This window comes from Tasmannia lanceolata, unplaced genomic scaffold (genome assembly GCF_043159265.1).
Source record: "Tasmannia lanceolata isolate RefF3 unplaced genomic scaffold, GAP_Taslan_0.1 ptg000037l, whole genome shotgun sequence".
Classification (NCBI taxonomy): domain Eukaryota; kingdom Viridiplantae; phylum Streptophyta; class Magnoliopsida; order Canellales; family Winteraceae; genus Tasmannia; species Tasmannia lanceolata.
Window position 1 is genome coordinate 58,341,014 of NW_027518714.1, and position 20,470 is coordinate 58,361,483.

Genomic DNA, 20,470 nt, shown 5'->3' on the forward strand with positions numbered 1-20,470 from the left:
ACCCGATGCGTGTGGTTTCCGGGTGATTGCCCGCATCCGTAGGGGCTGGGACACCCTTCATTTTAATTTTTATTTTAAAAGATAATGTAAATCTTCTCTTTCTCTAATGAAACTCTCTCTATCTATTTTTTGAGGAATGCTAAACTAAAGGGCGCCCTTTCAAAAACTCAGCTACAAGTATGTCCCATTGGATCCTCACCACCGAACTGCATTTATAACAAATTCGAAAAATGAGGAGTCAAATGAATGGTAAATGCATTTGGTTGATGTGGATCCAATGGTACACCCTTGTGAATGGGTTTTTTGTAAGGGAGCATTCCTCTTATTTTGTATTGCTTTCAACTGAGGTTTGTGCTCACAGAAAAAGAAGGCAAGCAAAATAATGTTTTGTTAATTTATGAGTTTATTACTATTTGACTGGAAAGCCACCTGTAAATTGATCAAAGGGAAGAAAGGCAAGGTTTTCCCTTCAGTATTCCCTTTGCATCTTCCAATAAATACGATCTAAGTCTCTTCTTTTTGCCTCTTTATCACCATTTTTAATCACTACATCATAGATGAGAGGTTGTTTTGAAGGTCAAGGATAATAGAACTCTGTATGACCAAGCATAATGGCAACAGAACCTTAAATGTAGAACACAATGGTATCAAAAGGCGCGGGAAAGTCACATGGGTAACTACTGCATAGGGATGCATTGATCAATGGGGAAATGTGTCAAAAATCTTGGTGCATATATCACAGGTAATCACTTAATTTTGAACTACAATGTGTGGAGGAGCCAAACATACATATATCACACACTAAAATATAATAGCTATCTATGAGAAACATGCAATGGCTGATTTTGTTCAAATTCTATATGCAAGTGAGTAGTGCACCCAAATGCTAAAAAGTAAAAAGTGTTGCCAAACACCAAGGCAGAAAAGGGCATAGAGATAAATAGTAAGTCTTAGTTAGAAATGAAGAAGCATTTGCTATTCCAAGTTTCTAATAATAGCATGAGTTATTTCATGTTTGCCACTAATCAAAATGTTATTATTTACAACTGATGGTTCATTTCCTCTTCTTCAAACTTCAAACATTTAACAATTTGAGTATATTTGCATCTGGCTCAATATATGTTCAAAGTTGTCTGTTGATTTCTCAATTGGATGTGTATGCACCCCTTCATAAGTAGTCACCACAATCCCTTCATCGTTTGATAGGCGCTGAACTTGTTTCTTGACAATGCATCCTTGATGAGTGCACCTGTAATAGCTTCTGCAAGCAAAGGAAGATTGAAGTAAACAACAACATAAATATTTTATCTTTTATAATTGAAGGGAAATGAGAGCATGAAATACTGTTAGATATTACTTTCCAAATAATCCTAAATAAGTTTGATTAGTTCTTCAACTATAAACAAAGATAAACTAATGTGATTAGACCTTCAACTATATCCAAAGATAAACTAATGACCTCCGTGAGTTGACTAATTTATGAAAGAAGTTTCAATAAAGTATTTTAGAAAGATCTTTCAAAAGCTTTGTAGCCCTTTTGTATATAAGCTCTTCTATAAGCTTTTTAGCTCTAAATGAAGAGTAGTTCAGTGATCCTAGTTTGTAAGCCCATTTGAACCATTGATCTCAAAGTCTCCCAACCTTATCTAATTACTGTAACATGGAAAGTAGAGAACCCATAAAGCTCTAAAAACATCTCTATGGTTACCCATGAAAGTGTTGAAAATAATTCAAACAATGATAATTTTGAGGGCAGTGATAAATTGACCCCCATATTTCTCTCTCCTCTCTCTCTATCTCTCTCTCTCTCTAAGCACTGCACTATATGGGGTCGATTTAAGATATATCATATATGGGGGTCGATTTATCACTCCCCTAATTTTTATCATCTTCTATTTTCTTTTCTTATCTTTTCAATTATTTCTAGTAGCTTAGTTAAAGAGATTGGGTTGTTTTCGTAGGTATTTGCTCTTTATTTATTGTAATCAACTCTATTTAAGGGGGGATGAGAGTTGAAAACGTGTGAAGCAAATATTGCTTTTGTGTAAATGAAAAAATACAAAGACTTTCTATGTTGATGTGTTGCTCTTTCTTATGCTTTATTGCCTCTATTAATGAAAGTTGATTTTTATTTACTTCTTTCTTCTTCCTCCTCTGTGTTATAAATCGTTATTTCTTCTGTAATTTATCTTAGTTGATGAATCTCAAAGAGGAAAAATCCAACAAAATATGGTATTAGAGCGGGTTCTAGAAGTAAGTATGGGTAATACCTCTCAACAATTAATTCCTCATTTTAGAAGTGAAAATTATCAATTTTAGAGTATTAAAATGAAAATGTTGTTTATCTCTTATGAATTATGGGAATTAGTTGAGAGGGGCTATAGAGACCATGAAAATCACGAAGGAAGAATCATCGCAGTCCAACACACAGAAATGAAGGATAATGGGAGCCAGGACATCAAAAGACGCATAGGATGTGCTTCGGGATGAATTCTATGGATCTGCTCAGGTAATTACCTTGAAATTGCAATTTTTATATTGTGAATTTGAGATCTTTGTTGATGAAAAACTCCGAATCAATTCAGGATTTTTTATTAGAGTTACAACCATAGTAAATCAAACTCGATCTTCTGGAAAGATCTGAAAAATCAAAAAATGGTTGAAAAAGTTTTAAGAAGTCTACCTTCTAAATTTGATGGTGTTGTGGCTGCAATTGAGCAATCTAAGGGTTTAAGAACCTTTTCCTTAGATTATCTAATGGGCTATCTTAAAGCACATGAAGAAATGATAAATGATATGTAGAAGATTTAGTGTGAACATGTTTTTCAATCAAAAATTGATCTAAAAGAGGGCACAAGTAGCCATGCATAAACTCACTTATTCGGAAAAAAAAAAAAAAAAAAACTGACAAAAGAAGAGGAAGACAAGAATTCCATGATAAAGAAAGAAATCAATCCAACGAAAACAAGAGGTACGTGTACAAACGTGATCCTGATGGCAGTTTGGATTTTGTATTTTCTTTTTTCCTGGGTTATGTTCACTGATCTGTATGTTTGGTGCTCGGGGACGTCTTGTCCCCTCTCAATTGTAACCAGATCACGAATTATAGGATAAACTGCTATTAACTTTTAAAAAAATTTTACAAAGGTAATCATAATTTTCCTCAATGCTATAATTGTAAGAAGGCAGGCTATGTTAAAAAAGATTGTAGGTATAAAAGTAAAAGATCACAATGTTCCTCAATTACCAATTGCAAGAAAATCAGTCTTGTTGAAAAAAAATTGCTGGTATAAAACCAATGATCGGGCAAATTTTCATAAAGAAAATATAGAATATGTAAAAACGAATGAAGAAAATTTATTTATATCAAATCATACTGCAGCTATTTGTATTGTCAGAAATACATGGTATCTTGATCGTGGTTGTAGTAATCATATGACTGAAGATAAAATAATATTTGTCGAATTTGATGAATCTGTGAGATACCAGGTCTTGATAGGACATAACAATCAAGTCTAAGTGCAAGGAAAACGAGTGATTGTCATTGACACAAAAATGATATGAAACTCATTCATGATGTTATTATGTATGTGCCCCATTTAGCCTAAAATTTAATAAGTTCGGGACAATTTTTGAAAGGGGATTTTATGCTATTTTGATGATATACTAAATGCGTGCTTTATAACAAGAGGAACAAAGAGATGGTAGTCTCCATAAAGATAAGTGGAAAAAATGTTTCCTCTAAAGTTTTTTGAACTAGATGTAAAACTATCCCCCTCACTAGCTAGCAGAATATGATGATGAAGAATTTTTTGGATTTTTTCCTAGTCTAAAGTCACCTCAAAGAAAACCAAGAAATCTTGATAATAGTTATCACTCATGAGATTTTGTATGTTTTACTTTAAAACCTGCGCGTTTTGAAGATGCAACCCAAATAAAATAATAGACCAATGTGATGAAGGAAGAAATTGAATCAATTGACAGAAACAAAACGTGATGGTTAGAATACTTGCCACCAAATAAAGAAGCCATTGGACTGAAATAGATTTATAAATCCAAATCCAATTTTCATGGTTCTCTACAAAGAATAAAAGCCCGTTCGGCCGTCAAAGGGTATGCACAAAATTCAAGTATTGATTTATTTTTCTAAAATATTTCCCGTGTTGCTAGAATCGATACTATTAGAACTGTTTTAGCTTTGGCGGCCCAAAAAGAATAGTAGATTTTTCAATTTGATTTCAAATTAGCCTTTTCAATGGAGAATTAAAGGGGGGAGTGTATAGATTTTTCAATTTGATTTCAAATTAGCCTTTTCAATGGAGAATTAAAGGGGGGAGTGTATGTCGAGCAACCACCGGGATTTGAAGTCAAATTGATGGAAATTAAAGTCAACAAATTGGAAAAAGGCCATGTATGGACTTAAACATGCTTTGAGATCATGGAATAGCAAGATTGACGAGTACTTTCTTTACAACAATTTCCAGAGAAGTGTGAGTAAACTAACTCCCTATGCGAGAACTCAAGGTATGGATGAAATTCTCATTGCATGCCTTTATGTAGATGACATGATATTTATTGAAAAAATCTTCAAATTAATAAAAGATTTGAAAAGTATGATGAGCGAATTTGAAATGACAGACTTGCATCTTTTACATTGTTTTTGGAATTGAAATCAATCAAGATTATCATAGAGTGTTTATATGTCAAGAAAAGTACACCCGAAATTTGTTGAAAATTAAGGTGCCACATGTTTGATTGTAATCCTCCAGCAACACATATGAACACTAATGAAAAGCTCACATTAGATGACAGGGTTGAAAAACCATATGCAAATAATTCAGGAGCACGATTGGCGGGCTTTTATATTTAACTCATATAAGGCCTAATATAATTTTTATTATAAGCTTACTTTTAAGATTTATGCAAAGTCCAAGTAAGCATCACCTTGGTGCAGCAGAACGAGTATTAAGATACATGCATCCGAGGAACAATGAATTATGGGTCATGTGTGGTCAAGTGAATGTCTTTAAACTTATTACGTATACTCACAGTGATTAGGCGAGATGTGTTGCTGACAGGAAAAATGCTTAGTTCTGCAATGGGTCTTGGTTCTGAGATGATCTCATAGACAACAAGAAAACGAAAGTGTATTGCTCTTTCAAGTATGGAAGCGAAATATAGCGCAATGATAAGTGCAACATGGCTAAGGTTCTAGCGGAGCACCTGAAGAAAGTCCTACCGGTAATCATATCTGACTATCAAAGTGCTTTTGTAGCAAAGAGACAGATATTGGATTGCTCCCTTATTGCCAGTGAGGCCATTGATTATTACCGGAGGCTTAAGAAGAGAGGAATTCTATGCAAATTGGATACAGAAAAAGCCTATGATAGAGTGAAGTGGGACTGCTTAGACTTTCTGTTTGGTAAGATGGGTTTCAGGAATAGATAGCGTCAGTGGATTAAGTCGTGTGTGGTCTCTGCATGGTTTTCAATTTTGATAAATGGATCTCCTATAGGCTTCTTTAAGTCGTCATGTGGTCTTCGGCAGGGGGACCCTTTATTCCCTTTCCTGTTTGTTATAGTAGCAGAAACCCTTAGTAGGTTGCTAGCCAAAGGTTGTGATGTGGGATTGTTTAAGGGCTTCAGAATTGGAAATGATTGCATGGAGGTCTCACACCTTCAATTTGCGGATGATACCCTTTTGTTTTGTGAACTGGAGAGAATCCAAGTGTTAAACTTGAAATCTATATTGAGATGTTATGAAATCATATCGGGGCAAAGATCCAACTTCCATAAATCTCGGATGTTTGCATGGAATATCCCTATGGAGGAGGCCTTGGATATGGCGGGGATCCTGGGATGTGAGATGGATCATTTACCTTCTATGTATTTGGGTCTGCCCTTGCAGGTTGGAAGACCAAATAAGGTCTTTTGGGAGCCGATAATTGAGAAGATAGGGCGGAGGTTGGACACTTGGAAGAGAAATTTAGTGTCTTGAGGAGGAAGGTTGGTTTTAGTCAAGGCAGTTATGGCAAATACTCTTGTATATTTTATGTCTTTGTTTAAGTGCCCAGTTAGCGTTGCTTTACGGATAGAAATTTTCCAACGCAAATTTTTGTGGGGTGGTACAGAGGAGAAAAAAGGCATTTCTCTGGTAAGTTGGAAGGATGTTCGCGTGCCCATTAAGGAAGGTGGATTGGGTATCAGGAGGTTTAGGGAGTTCAACCACGCTTTGCTAGGGAAGTGGTTATGGAGATTTGGTGAAGAGCAGTCTCATTTGTGGGTCAGGGTTATTTGTAGTAAGTATGGGTATCAGTCTGGAGGTTGGGAATCACTTGAAAACTTTAAGAAAAAAAGTCTAACGGTGTGGAGAGATATTTTAAAAATGTCTTCCTCATTTAACCTGAAGATTAGATTTAGAGTTCATGGAGGGGATAGAATAAAATTTTGGAATGATGTGTGGTGTGCAAAGAGGCCGCTTAGGTTGTTGTTCCCGGAGATTTATAAGGTTGCCTTAAATAAAGATGTTTTTGTGAGTGAATGCTTGGATCGTAGTGGCGGTGATTTGGTGTGGTGCTCGGCTTATAGAAGAATTTTTTTTGCTTGGGAGTTAGATTCTATGTCTAATCTCAGGAGGCTTCTTGATAGGTGCTACATTAAAAGAGATGGGAAGGATAGGAGATTATGGACTGCGGAATCTTCTAGGATTTTCTCTATCAAATCATTCTATAAAAGCTTGATGCCCTGTTATGCTCCTTCTTTTTCAGCAAAGGTGTGGAAATTTCATTGTCCGCCTTGAGCCAATATCTTCGGTTGGGCTGTTTGTCGCCACAGGATACAAACCATTAACTTTCTGAGAAAATGTGAAATGTGGCTTGTTGATCATTGCCCCCTCTGCCTTGAGGATGGGGAATCTGTGGATCATCTTTTCATGCATTGTTCGTTTACCCGGACTATATGGGGTCGTATTTTCTTAAGATTTGGGATTAGTTGGGTATTCCCAAGATAAATTTAGATGTTGCTAGAACTATGGAGCTTTGTGCCTTGGAAAAGAAAGGGTAAAATCTTATGGGAAGTTTGTTTGCTTGCTACTTGGTGGGTGGTATGGAAGGAGAGAAATGCTAGGGTGTTTGAGGGGGTATCCAAATCTCCTCATTAGATGTATATGCGCATTATTGCGTTGAATATAGCATGGACGAGATGTCATCAATCGTTTCGGTTTGTCTCGGCTTTTGATCTCTGTGAAGGTTGGCGAGAAGTGTGTTTCAGTAGTGAGAGGGCTACTAATATTGTCCATAGATGGGAACCACCTCCTAATGGGATGTTAAAATTGAACTTTGATGGTCCTTGTTTTGGGAATCCGGGTCCGGCCGGGGTGAGAGGCTTATGCCAGGATGATAGTGGCAAGGTGCTTTGGGCCTTTTGCGGTCCGATAGGAGAGTGTGAAGCTACGGAGGCGGAAGTCAAAGTGGCTTTTCATTGACTAAAAAAGATTAGTAGGGATAGTTTGAAGAACTTAATCGTTGAAGGGGATTCTCTAAATGTGATCCGAAGGTTGAAGGGTGGGGTGGCTCCGCCTTGGACATTCTTGACTCTTTTTGATGAAATGGAGGAAATAATCGCGGGATCAGATATAGCAATGAATCATGTTAGGAGCTCTGCAAATGAGAAGGCAGATGTGCTGGCTAGGAGAGGGGTGGGGAGCGATCTCATGAGTTGGTTTGATCATCTTCCCCCTTGAGGTGTCCTCTTTGTTGTGCTCTGTTTTCTTTTTCTTTTTTCGTTCTATATTCTTGGGTTTTCCCATCTCGGGGTTCCCCTTGTATATAATAATATTCGACATTTCAAAAAAAAAAAAAAAAAAAGTATGCTAAACATTGAGGCTACGAAGAATTATATTTGATTTGCAAGAAAAGCAAGGAGCTACAACAATATATTATGATAATAAATAAACTATTGTATTGAAAAAAAAAATCCAATACTACTAAACACTTAGATCCAACATCATTTTGTTTGAGAACTCGTGTCGGAAGGAGAAATCAAGCTATAGCATTGCAACACGGAAGATCAAAATGCAGATATGTTTACGAAAACACTTCCAAAGGAAAAATTATGCAAGCTATGTGGCTTACCTGGTTTGAATTAAGGGGTGGTGTTGAAAATAATTCAAATAATTAATTATAATCTTTATCAACTCGATCCTATTTTTTCTCCTTATTCAAACTGGCCCGGGTCGTGTCAGCATTTCCTCAGTTGGGTTGGGAAAAGCCAACCCGATTTAATTTTGGGTTGGGTTGGGGCTGAGGCCTTGACAACCGACCTTACCTCAGTCCTCTAATTTTATCTTGATTTTCTTTGGGTTATTGTATTTTTCTATTTGGCCCAAGGTGAACCCGACCCGATTTGGGTTAGATGGGTTGGATTAGGGTTGAGAAATTTAGAGGCGGGTTGGGTTGGGGTTGACCATCCTCAACCCAAGGCTCGGGTTGGGTTAGGTTGGTCTCAACCTGATCCCGGGGGGCGGGGGAGATATTGCTTCTATTGTTCCATAAATGGGAAAAGAAGAAGAATTTCTATCTCGACGGTTTGCTCTTCCTTATGCTTTATTGCCTATATTAATGGAAGGTGATTTTTATTTGCTTCTTTCTTCTTCCTCCTTTGTGTTATAAAGCATTATTTTTGTTGTATCTTACCTTGATTGCAGAATCACAAGGGGGGAGGGGATTCCAACAGGAAGGTCCTTGAAGAGAAGCTTGAAGGCTCAATGAACTATAGAAACCACATGAAACTTCTTAAACTCTTCATTAGTCAAGAAATTATTCTTTGTTTGTTTCTATCTTAGGAGTGATTGCACTCAATCTTGTGAAGGTTCACTGTTATCTATCTTTATCCGTTACCAAGACAGGATGTACTCTTGCTACCAATGCCGTGAACATTTTCTTCATGGACAAAACTTGAATAGACTAAAACCTGAATCCAAGATTTTGTGATCCATCCAAAGATGCATGGCACATTCAAGTAAAGCAAACATATAACCTATGACCAATAAAAAAGCAAACACTTTTCGACCCACAAAAACGACAGATAGAGACTCCACAACCCAACAGAGAAACTAGCAAACTGCACCACACCTCTCTTTTCCTTACATGGGTACCCATCTAGTGGAATTATCTTTTATACATAGCATAAATTTTAAGTGGAGTTTTGCCTTTTGCAAAGCCATAGAAATAGAGGATATTGGTGGGGTTAGTGTCAAGATTTCAATGATAAATATCTACCTAAACATACACCAAAAATGCAAAAAGATCAAGGGAAAGATCTGAGGAAACTAAACCTGGGATATTTATTGTTCTTCACAGCCTTTTGCCCATATTTTCTCCATCGATAACCATCATCTAGTATATCCACCTGACTCCTTGTCTGGAAAGCGTATCTAGGCTTTCTAACCTTCTTTTCAGCCTTCTTTTTACTAGGTTTCACCTCATTCTCAGACTCATGAGAGGGCTCCTTTTGGGAACTGTTAGTAACATTGCAATCTGAACGTGGAACATTTTTTTCTGTGTTTAATCCCAAAAACCCAGATGAATTATCATGTGGGTTGGTAAAAGGATTAGTGTTTACCATGTTGGATGAGAAGGGAGAGACATGAGGTGGAGGTAATGAAGAAGAAGATGGGAGGAACAGTTTGAAATAGCTTTCCATGAGAGAGAGAGAGAGAGAGAGAGATAAGTAGAATAAAAAAAAAATGTGAGGAGAGATAGTATAGAGAAAGAAGAAGAAAATGATAGCGTTGTTGAAGATCATCTGATAATTTCTCAAATAAATGAGTATGAAGAAAAGTATGGGGGCGGCTAATGGACAAAGGTGTAATTCTACTAAACTAAAGAGGAGACGAAAAACGGGTGCCGTTTACGACACGTAATTGTTAGATAGAAATGATATTCCCACCTCATTTTGTACTATCTCTACCCCCATTGTTTTCCCTTCCCTAAAATTGACAATATTTCCACCTCTTGAAAAATAAAGTCATTTCCAATTCATTAAATATGGCAAAAGAGGGTGGAAACAGTGTTTAAAAATACGGATACGGAGTGGAATGCGGCCGAAGAAAATACTAATCGACTCTGCATAGCACGGTCGAGTACTCGGTTGACACGGCGGAGTACTCGATTGACGTGATCATGAGAGTTATAGGAATTTTTATTGACTCTATAGGGCCAAGGGTGGAGGCACATATAGCATGAGGAGGGGCACGGCCCCCCAATACTCAACTCAACTCAACTAGGGGTGTAAACGGATCGAATTCGAATCGGATATGGCTATATCCGAATTCGATTACAGTATAGACTATCCGAATTCGGATTCGGATTCGAATTTGACGGATATTTAATATCTATTACCGAATTCGTATCCGCCGGATATTATTCGAATTCGGATATTATCCGTATCCATTTATTCAGTAAATTCAAACATTTTATTCCAGCACTTTATCTTCCTTCTCCTTCTTACCCCTCGAATGAATTTTCCAAACCCTAAAACCAAACCTCTACTTTCTCTTCACAAAATTAACTCTCAACTAAAATATATGAGATCATCTTCTTCCTTTTAAAACAAAGGCAGAGAGAGAGGCGATGGGGATAGATCATAGTGTTGATAGTGGTTTTTGGGTTGTTTTTTTTTTTGTATATGATGGAATGGGTTTGGGCTAATTTGAACAGGGGAAGTGGGAGTGCTGATTGTGGAAGATGAAGAGAAATGGGGATGGAGATGGGGATTGGGTTAAAGATTGAGGTGACTGGCAGTGATGGAGGTGGCGGTGAGAAGGTGGAGAGGGGCGGCGGTGGATTTTGGTGGGTTGGAGGCACCAAGGAATGCCGAAGATGGTGTCTCAGCCTCCTCCTTTCTCTTCTCTCTTACTTCTCTTTGTAAACCTTAGAAGTCCCCTCTTTTAATTGCATTTTAGGTTTTTATATAACCATAAGTTGGGAAATTGATCTGAGCCATCCATTTACCATCAATGACCTAGATGGCCTTTTGCTTTAGAATTCTCTAGAAACTATGACATCTTCTTTCAATCACCACCACCCATTTGTCTCTTTCATCCTACAGCCCACATTTGTTGCTTCATAAAGACGCCATGTCAAACTTCTAAAAAGAAAATTCACTTTTCTTTTAGAAACAAAAGATAGTGTGTCATTACTAAGAATAAATATTAATGATATTATTAATAATAAATAAATAAAATTTACTTCTCGGATTCGGATGTTAAACGGATCGGATATACCATTTATCAGATTCGCATCCGCTTAGAGCCGGATATCTCATACACGGATTCGGATAATATCCGCTTGAAACGGATCCGGATAATATTCTCTTTAAACGGATTCGGATGCGGACGGTAATCGAATTTTCGAATATCCATTTACACCCCTAAACTCAACAAAGCCTTTGTCCCAAACTAGTTGGGGTCGACTAAATAAATCCTTTGGAAAAAATTCATGAAGAAGGTAAAAGGAATCTAACCGGCTCTAATCCTGGTTCTAGTTGGGTTCTTCTACGTGGATCATTTTCTTCCATTCTATCCTATCCAGTGTCATGTTCTCTGTTATGTTACTAACTATCAAGTCTTTCCTCACTGTTTCTACCCAAGTTGTTTTCGGTCTGCCCCTACCTCTTTTTACTCCATCAATTTGGCACGAGTCGCCTCTTCTCACCAGAGCATCCAAGGGCGTACGTTGGATATGTTCAAACCATCTTAAGCGGTGCTCTCTCATCTTCTCCTCAATTGGTGCCACCCCCACCTTTTTACGAATGTTTTCATTTTTAATTCTATCTAATTTTGTGTGGCCGCACATCCATCTAAGCATTCGCATCTCCGCTACACTCATCTTATGCACATGTTGCTTCTTGGTGGCCCCCCAATGACTTGCAAAATCCCTTTTATGTGCATGGCTGTATATGCATGATTGGTTAGTTTAATGGGCATGGCCCCCCAGTGACCAATGCTTAGCAAGTGTAAATTAGTCCCCCCTGGTGTAAATTCCTGGGCCCGCCCTTGTGTAGGTCAAAATGAGGAACGGGTCGACAGAACGCAGAACACAGCCAAGGTAAAAGGGAGTCGACTCGGGGGAGTCCACGACGATGTAGGAGAGTTTTAAAACTATGGGTGGGAGTGCTGAAAAAAGGGGTGGAATTATCATTTTCCGCTTCTACTTCACTTAAATGACTGATTTCTATGCCTATAATATTAGAATAATGTGGGAAAATATAGTGCACGGCTACATTATCGGAGCTCAGAAAAAAAAAGAGATTTTCTTCCACATAAAATTGGTACCGACACCCATGAGGGATTTTCCACCATTTCAGCCCTTTTATTGTGAAATTATAGTGTCATAATTTTTCAAAAACCAAAAAGAACAAAATGAAAAAAAAAGAAAGTGATAAAAAGAAATCAGTCATATAAGTAAATATATGTAATTGGGAAAGAAATAAAAAGAAAGTGAATTTTATGCTCTTCCTAAAAAGACACTTCTTAGGGCCCCACTTCTGCCTCCTTTACATGATCAGATCTATATATATATATATATATATATATATATATATATATATATATATATATATATATATATTGATCCCAGGTTTAGAAGATTCATTGCATGATCCTAGGCTCTTGATCCATCAAACTTCATTTAGGGTTCCTTCAGGAAAAGCCAAATTATAAATAGTTGATTTTATAATCCAGAATCCTGGATTATAAAATCCATGTATCTAAATGCTTTTGCCAACCATTCATGGAATCGACCCTTTTCCGCTTAAAGCAAATTAAGCAAGAGTATGCAGGAATTAAATGAGATTTTCTAAAGCGACTCAGATCACTCCAGGAGATTATCATCATCCTACTTCGATCGAGATTTTGGGGAGAGAATGGGAAGCCTTGCCGAACACGCCTTATCTTTCGGATGGAATATCATTTCACAATAGGACCAAGACCATGTGGATTGCCTCGTAATGTTCTACAAGATCAACAGTCTCAGATGCCACAAACATGTCCCATGGAAGACCCAAAAAGGTGACATTGATAAAACTAACTTTCCGCCTATTTTTTCTCATGTCATTTTAAGGGTGATGATAAATTCGCACCCGTTGTAGGATGATTTGCACCCATTTATTAAAGGAGGGTATGTGCCAGACTTTAACGCTTTTTAACGTTTAAAGGGGTGCGAATGATCCTACCGGGGGTGCGAATTTATCTATTTTTAAGTCAAAATTCTACCATGTAATCTATGTCAAGTAGAAAAGCAGCCACATTCTTTGGTGACCTTATATGCAAATGCTTTTTTATTTTAAGAAATAAGGGCGCGAGTGACTCCTCAAACTATGCAGCTCTGTTTGGTTGCCGGGTTATTTTTGTTCCTGTGAGTTATGTGGGAGAAAAAAATACCCTGGGAGATAGGTGGGAAAAAAAGTCCTAGAAGTATCCTGGTAAAATAAAAATTCCATGTTTGGTTGACCGGATTATGGTGGGAAAAAAAAAACCTTTGTTTGGTTGCTTGAACTGTTGGGTAGAAAAAAATTCTTCTCAAGCTTATTTTTGGTTCCTGAGTTTATTTTTGTTCTTGGGGTTATCTTAGGATGGGATGAAAAGGCAATCATTACAAAAGTGGGATTAAAAAATTCACCCCACAAGTAATCATTACAAGAGTGGGATTAAAATAAATTAACCTAGTGCTAAAAGGCAACCAAACATGGGATGGGACCAAAATTTAACTAACTCTTCCTGGGATAAAAATTTAACTGGCAACAAACGGAGAATCGGCTGTGGCCGAACAAATGGACCGTTTGGATCATCCTATGGAGTGGGCCATATAGTACTTTTTAAGAAATACTAGACTGTACGGCCACACACCATATAATATCTGGGCTGTATAAAACAAGTTTGTAAGAACCCACATTCGAATTATTTTGCATTTTTTGTAAATTTTCAATAATTTATAGTACTATCAGAAGTACTCGTGGAAGGTCATTCTCCCTTACATATTGTGTATGGCCCTAACGAGTATTTCTCTGCACGTGGTTTGAATGTTGGGTCAACCGCAGCCATAGAAAGAATGACTATTCAAACATTTTCCAAGTTTCTAGCAAGTAGGACATAGCTACCATTCAAACATAAATCTATGCCAAGAACAGCAAAGAACAACCTACGTAGGACAATATTCCCCCTTTTCTTCCTCTTTTAACAAAACCCTAAGAAAGAGACCTTCTCGGTTTCCCCATCATGTGTTGTTACCAAGTATGGCTCTACGTTGCACTATAATTAATTGATCTCGTAGCAAAGCTCTCTTGGGACCCACTTGATCCTACCATGCAAAGTGGGCCCATGTCTGTTCATTATTTTATCTTGATCAGTTGCTGATAGAATTCACCTAGATATAACTCTCGTTGTGGGTGTACACGTACAAGATCACTCTCCTTTGCGAATAATAGAGGTAAAGAGCTAAGAAACCCAGGAAATCATACCCATCAGCAAGCAAAACAAATACAAGGAAAACCAAAAAGAAAAAGAAACAAAATGCCAAATCAAGCCCTCTCAAGGAGGAAGGAAATCGAAGACTTCCAATAACGCCATAGAAACTCCATCCCTAGCTAACCTATCGGCTTCACTATTAGCTAACCTCCTTACGTGATTAAAAGAGATGGAGGATCATGCCACTCGATCCAAAATCTCATCAGTCCAATGTGCGCACAAAACGCCAAGGGTGAGAGATTATCATTTGACCATTTTATCACATTCAAGGAATCACCTTCCACTATTACCTTATAAAGCATGCTAGGCTCAATCAATCATGCCCGGAGATGATATGGGCGTTCTCAAGTCCTATAGGATTGCGGACGCAGATGACATACCCTAAGATGTTATAGCCTTAAGATGGCTTTAGCTGCTTTTTAACTTGAGCGTGAGGCGCCCTACACTTTCTTTTCTTTTTTCCTTTTTCTTTTTGATTTGAGAGTGTCTCCAGATTTGACACACCCTCTTAACAAAGGAAGCATTGAAGAAAAAGACAAATAAACCAATCAAGTGCCACATGGCCCCATCCTCATCAAGACTTGTCTCTTGTAGTGAGGAACATTTGTGTGTGGGTCATATGGAATCGCCCTTTCTAAACTAGATACTGAGAATAGAATGGTCCCTTTCAGTTGCTAACGGGATGTTTTTTCAACACTAATAAGACAGTTAGCATGTTGTAATTGATCAAGACTTTCAGGTTTTCTTGCCACTACTACAAGCGCATAACTGCATAAGCTCAATAATTTTCTTCTAAGCGCTCTTTGGAGAAAGGTTTTCTTGCCCCACTACTACAAGCTCATAAGCTCAATAATTTTCTTCTAAGCTGTGTACGGAAGAAACATGATAGGGTTCAAAAAAGGGTGGCAGAAACTTCATTGGATTTGTTTGATGAGCAATATAGTATGGTGGGATGTGCATAACTTCATATTCCCAAATCCAAGGGTTCCATTTTTGAACAGCCCTGAGGCAAAATTATTCCTCTCTAATTATAAGATAAAATTACATTTACACCCCCTCTAGTTTCTTACACATCCACTTTCACCCCTGTAGTTTAAAACGTGACAAATACACCCCCGTAGTTTCAATTTGTATAAGGTAGGCCCCCTCAGTTGATGGTTCGTCCACAGATTGAAGGGTTAGGATATTCTGATGGAGCTGATTTTTTGGGAACACCCTATCTATGTCAGGGCCCATCAAATGAACGCTTTGGATAATCCAAATAATGTGGGCCCATACCCGAATTCAAACACTACCAAAAACACAGTGGGCCCACATTGTTTGGATGATCCAAAGCGTTCATTTGACGGGCCCTGACATAGATAGGGTGTGCCCAAAAAATCAGCTCCATCGGATTATCCTAACCCTTCAATCTATGGACAAACCGTCAACTGAGGGGGCCTACCTTATACAAATTGAAACTACAGGGGTGTATTTGTCACGTTTTAAACTAAATGAGTAGAAGTGGATGTGTCAAAAACTAGAGGGGGTGTAAATGTAATTTTCCCAAGATTTTTTGCAAGTTCAATGTCATACTTTTGGGGAGTGATAAATCGACTCCCAAATATCTTAAATCGGCTCCCCATGTGTCTTTCGTTATAAACGAAAGACACATGGGAGCCGATTTAAACGAAAGACACATGGGGAGCCGATTTAAGATATTTGGGAGTCGATTTATCACTGCCCCATACTTTTTTGTTATTATTTTAATTAGACCACTGCTAGGGGAATCGGTTTTATGACTAGCTAGTTTCTTTTTTCCTATGGGCTGATAGGGAAAGGTATGAAACCACTGGTTTAATTTTTTAGAAGGAAGCTTCAATTTCCCATGGTTTTGCTTTTTGATTGAAATCAAGCTTTCTCCTACAGTCCGTTTAAATGAGATGCACGCATCTCGAATCAACACGAGGTTTTGAAGTAAAACAAAAGATATGGACGTTGGGTACTGTTTAAAACTTAGGGAATATTTGGCAACCATAAAAAAATCATGTGTTGAGGTCGGTGTCTTGAATTAAATCCGGTTGGGTCCAAAATATTGGGTGCGACCCGGATAAGGCCGCTTGGCCCGGCCCGTTTTTAAGTGATTTCGGCCCGATAAGAGCAAGTTTAGGCCCGCCTTATAAAAGGGGGTTTTAGGTCTATTTTCGTAGTCTTGTTCTTAGAAGAGGATTGGGAGCTAGAAAGGGGTAAAGGGTGTGCTAGGGTTTCTCAAATGGGTTACGGTGAAAGACAAGGATCTTCTCTTGTAATCTCTTGTTCTTATAGTGGATTTTCTCGTCGCCTCTACCGTAGACGTACGTAGGCTTTGCCGAACCACGTAAATCTTTGTGTCTTTACGCGTTTTGCTTGTGTTTGTTCTTTCGTTTTGCTTTGCCATTTTGCTTGTGTTTGTTCTTTCATTTTACTTCATAACCTCCTGAATTGAGATGCATACATACATCTCAATTCAAGAGGTTAAGAAGTAAAACAAAAAGAAATGGGCGTTGGGTACTATTTAAAACTTAGGGAATAATTGGCAACCATAAAAAAATCATGTGTTGAGTTCGGTGTCTTGAATTAAATCCGGCTGGGTCCAAAATATTGGGTGCGACCCGGATAAGGCTGCTTGGCCCGGCCTGTTTTTAAGTGATTTCGGCCCGATAAGAGCAAATTTAGGCCCGCCTTATAAAAAGGGGTTTTAGGGCTATTTTCGTAGTCTTGTTCTTAGAAAAGGATTGGGAGCTAGAAAGGAGTAAAGGGTGTGCTAGGGTTTCTCAAGTAGGTTTCGGTGAAAGACGGTGATCTTCTCTTGTAATCTCTTGTTCTTATAGTGGATTTTCTTGTCGCCTCTACCGTAGACGTACGTAGGCTTTGCCGAACCACGTAAATCTTTGTATGTTTGTGTGTTTTGGTAAGTTTCCGGAACGGTTCTACATCACTTGTGATGAGTTGCACAAAATTGATTTGTTAGGTTTCCTGCGCCAGTTCTAAAACCGGTTTTCCTAGCATTACTCTTTTCTTTTCACTGTTTACCAACCCCATGCCATGCTCTCCTCACGACCTCACTCAACACGCCCTCAATCTTTCTCTATCATCTCTTTGCTCCCCTCTTATACTACGTTAACAAATATTCCATAAATTTTTGTTCATGGTTACCAAACATGCTCGTAGTAAATTATTGATTTGCTTGAGTCGAGTCAGTTTTAGTTTAGAAAGTAAATGAAATGCTCCTTTAACTCGCCGTGATTTAATGAAAAATCGATAGCGTCCATCATTGACTCGTTCAAGCTGACTCTTTTAGTCATTGTAGACTCATGCACTCTTTTAGCCATTGTACCCACAACCATATCTGCTGGTACCACATGATAGCACCCACAATGAAGTATATGGAGAGAAGTTTCTATTTGAGCATTCTTTTCAATAGAAGAAACTTCTATAGCTGAATAGCATTAGGATATTTCTAGGGAAATGATTTCAGCACTCCAACTTTTGTCGTGTAGTATTTAAAGAGTTGTCAGAGGAATATTACGGTTCTCAAAAAGCTCTAAAAGCCCTTAAATACTACACGACAAACGTGTGGAGCGCATGTTTACCAAAACATTGGAGCGCAGAAATCATTTCCCTATTTCTAGTATGTTGGAGTTTTTAGTTAACAGCTCTCACACTTAAGGGTGCAACTTGGGTCGGGTCAGGTCAGGTCAGGTCGGGTTGAGCTTTGGCTAAAAAATGAATGGGATTTAACCCGAATCTGATGTCTTTATGCTAAATTCTCAACTCAGATTCGCAAAAATCAAACAGTGTTGCACCCATGCTTAGTCTCTTAGAAAGTCTCACTAATGCACCACGTTGTGGAATTGAGAAGTAAACAATAGATCATACAAAACACTGTAGAGGCCGTTGTCAAGTCATATGTCATGAACAAGAGGAAGGAGAAACTCTGAAATCCTCACTCTCCACATATTAATGTTTTATGAGGAATGCTCATAAACTAAAGGGTAAGGCTCCCGTCATATGCCCGCATGGACCGATCAGTGATATGTTTGATGAGCAATCTAGATCATTGGCACATGGATCCCACTTTGGAAGGGCCTTGGTTCAAAATTACTCGTCAATAATTTTTCCTAATTTCCCTTCCAAAAGTGGAGCCTACATGTGGAAGGTTCAGATCAGAGATCAATAAACTAACCGTCTACGTAAAATGCATTGTATGCATCATGAAGGGCTTATTACATGCTATTATTATTTCATCTAACATGTTTTAGTCTTAGTTCTATAGAAAATATGATGGGGAATGCTATTTTCACTGCCTATCCAAGCATTTACAACCCCTCTTGATTGTCTTTTCCTTAAAAATGATCTCATTTATAAGAAAAGAACAACCAAATTAACTGAGGTAGGAACTCAATTATTTTAAAAGAAAAGAGAAAAATGAAAAGGCTTTCTACCTTCATCATTGAGTAATTTATGTGGAGGCACCATCAAATAGAAGTTTTCCACCATAATTACTTGAGAGATGAAACATATACATAAGCTATTAAGCACCATCAGAAGATGGAGTACATCTAGTACCTTCAAGATCATGTATTTTCCTTCAAATAAAAGTGTTTAATCTATGTTTGTAATGCTTTTGAGAATTGATCTGCACTCCCTTCTCTTAATAATAGCATTCCACTTATCTACTTTGACACCACCAGAGGCAAAAGGTCTATCTCCTCCACTATGCAAGATATGCATCATTCGTGCATGTGTAAGAATAGTTTGCATAAATCTTCTTCATTTTAAATCGATTTGGGAAGTTTCTCCACCCTAACAATTGGTATCAGAGCTTCGTCGGTATTTCTAGTAACAAATATGTCTATTATAACAATTGGATCATTCGCTCAGGGCCTTCGTATCACATGACATGCGACAGGGTGAACTTCCAAGTTCTGTAGGAAAGTGGATTGAGATGTGACTTTTACATTAACGCAATTGATGATGCCAAAGAGGAGGATATTTTTTACTATTGAGTTCTTTATTCATAAAACCACACTAATTATGCTTTAGGATCCAATTTGGATTCAAAGTTAATAACTTTATGAAGAATATTGACTGCAAATTCTTAGAAACCTAGGTTAAAATGAGATGCATGAATGTCAATCAACACAAGGTTACAAAGAAGATTCAATGATATGGACATCTCGAGTTGAATGAAATACTGCTTTGACTCACCCAAATCCATCATTGAGTCCATTTGTTCGTTTTTGCAAGCATCCTAAGTAATTAAAATGCATACATTTCATTTTTGCAAGCATCCTAACTAAAAAAAAACGCGTACATTCAGTTGGAAAGAGTATAGCTATTCCGCAAAACCCGGTCATTCTCATCGGAAACAAGTGAAAATACTAAGGCCCTGTTTGGACAGCAGGGAAAAAATTTCTCTTGGAAAAAAAACTCTCCACATTTTAGAGGGAAATGACATAGTTATGACCAAGGTTTTAAATTTTATATGACAGAGAACTACTATGTCACCTTACTGACATAGAATAAATCTATGATCAACGCTCTGATACCAAATGATGTAGGACAAACAACTATATATGCCCAGATACCAAATTATGATGAAACTTATAATAGAAATTAAATTCAATCCATGCAAGAAAGAGAGAGAAAAAAAGTGCATGAAATGAAATCTACCTACTTCCAATTCTTTTTTATTATTATTATTATGTAAAATGATTAGCCCCAACAGGCCAAGATAACAGTAATAAAACCCATTAAAGCCAAATGAAGGATAAAATAACAACCTGGAGTTGCGTTCGAGTGGCTTGACCAGCTGAGTGGGCGCGTCGTAGTCAGGGATATTAAGCCAGAGGCCAAGAGATACTGCTGAAGGGACTCCTTCTCTGAAACTGAAAGGGTAACCTCTAACAAAATCCGCACCTTCTCG

General features: G+C 37.8%; 1 protein-coding gene across 1 annotated transcript; it reads right to left on the bottom strand.

Annotated features, from left to right (window-relative positions):
- Positions 1-1,024: 1,024 nt before the first annotated feature.
- LOC143862600 (putative WRKY transcription factor 75) lies at positions 1,025-9,701 on the bottom strand. Its single transcript, XM_077373661.1, has 2 exons — positions 9,334-9,701; positions 1,025-1,261 (listed from the first exon to the last, which is right to left on the bottom strand). Exons 1-2 carry the CDS (start codon positions 9,699-9,701, stop codon positions 1,084-1,086), a joined length of 546 nt encoding a protein of 181 aa, XP_077229776.1. The 3' UTR covers positions 1,025-1,083.
- Positions 9,702-20,470: the final 10,769 nt, after the last annotated feature.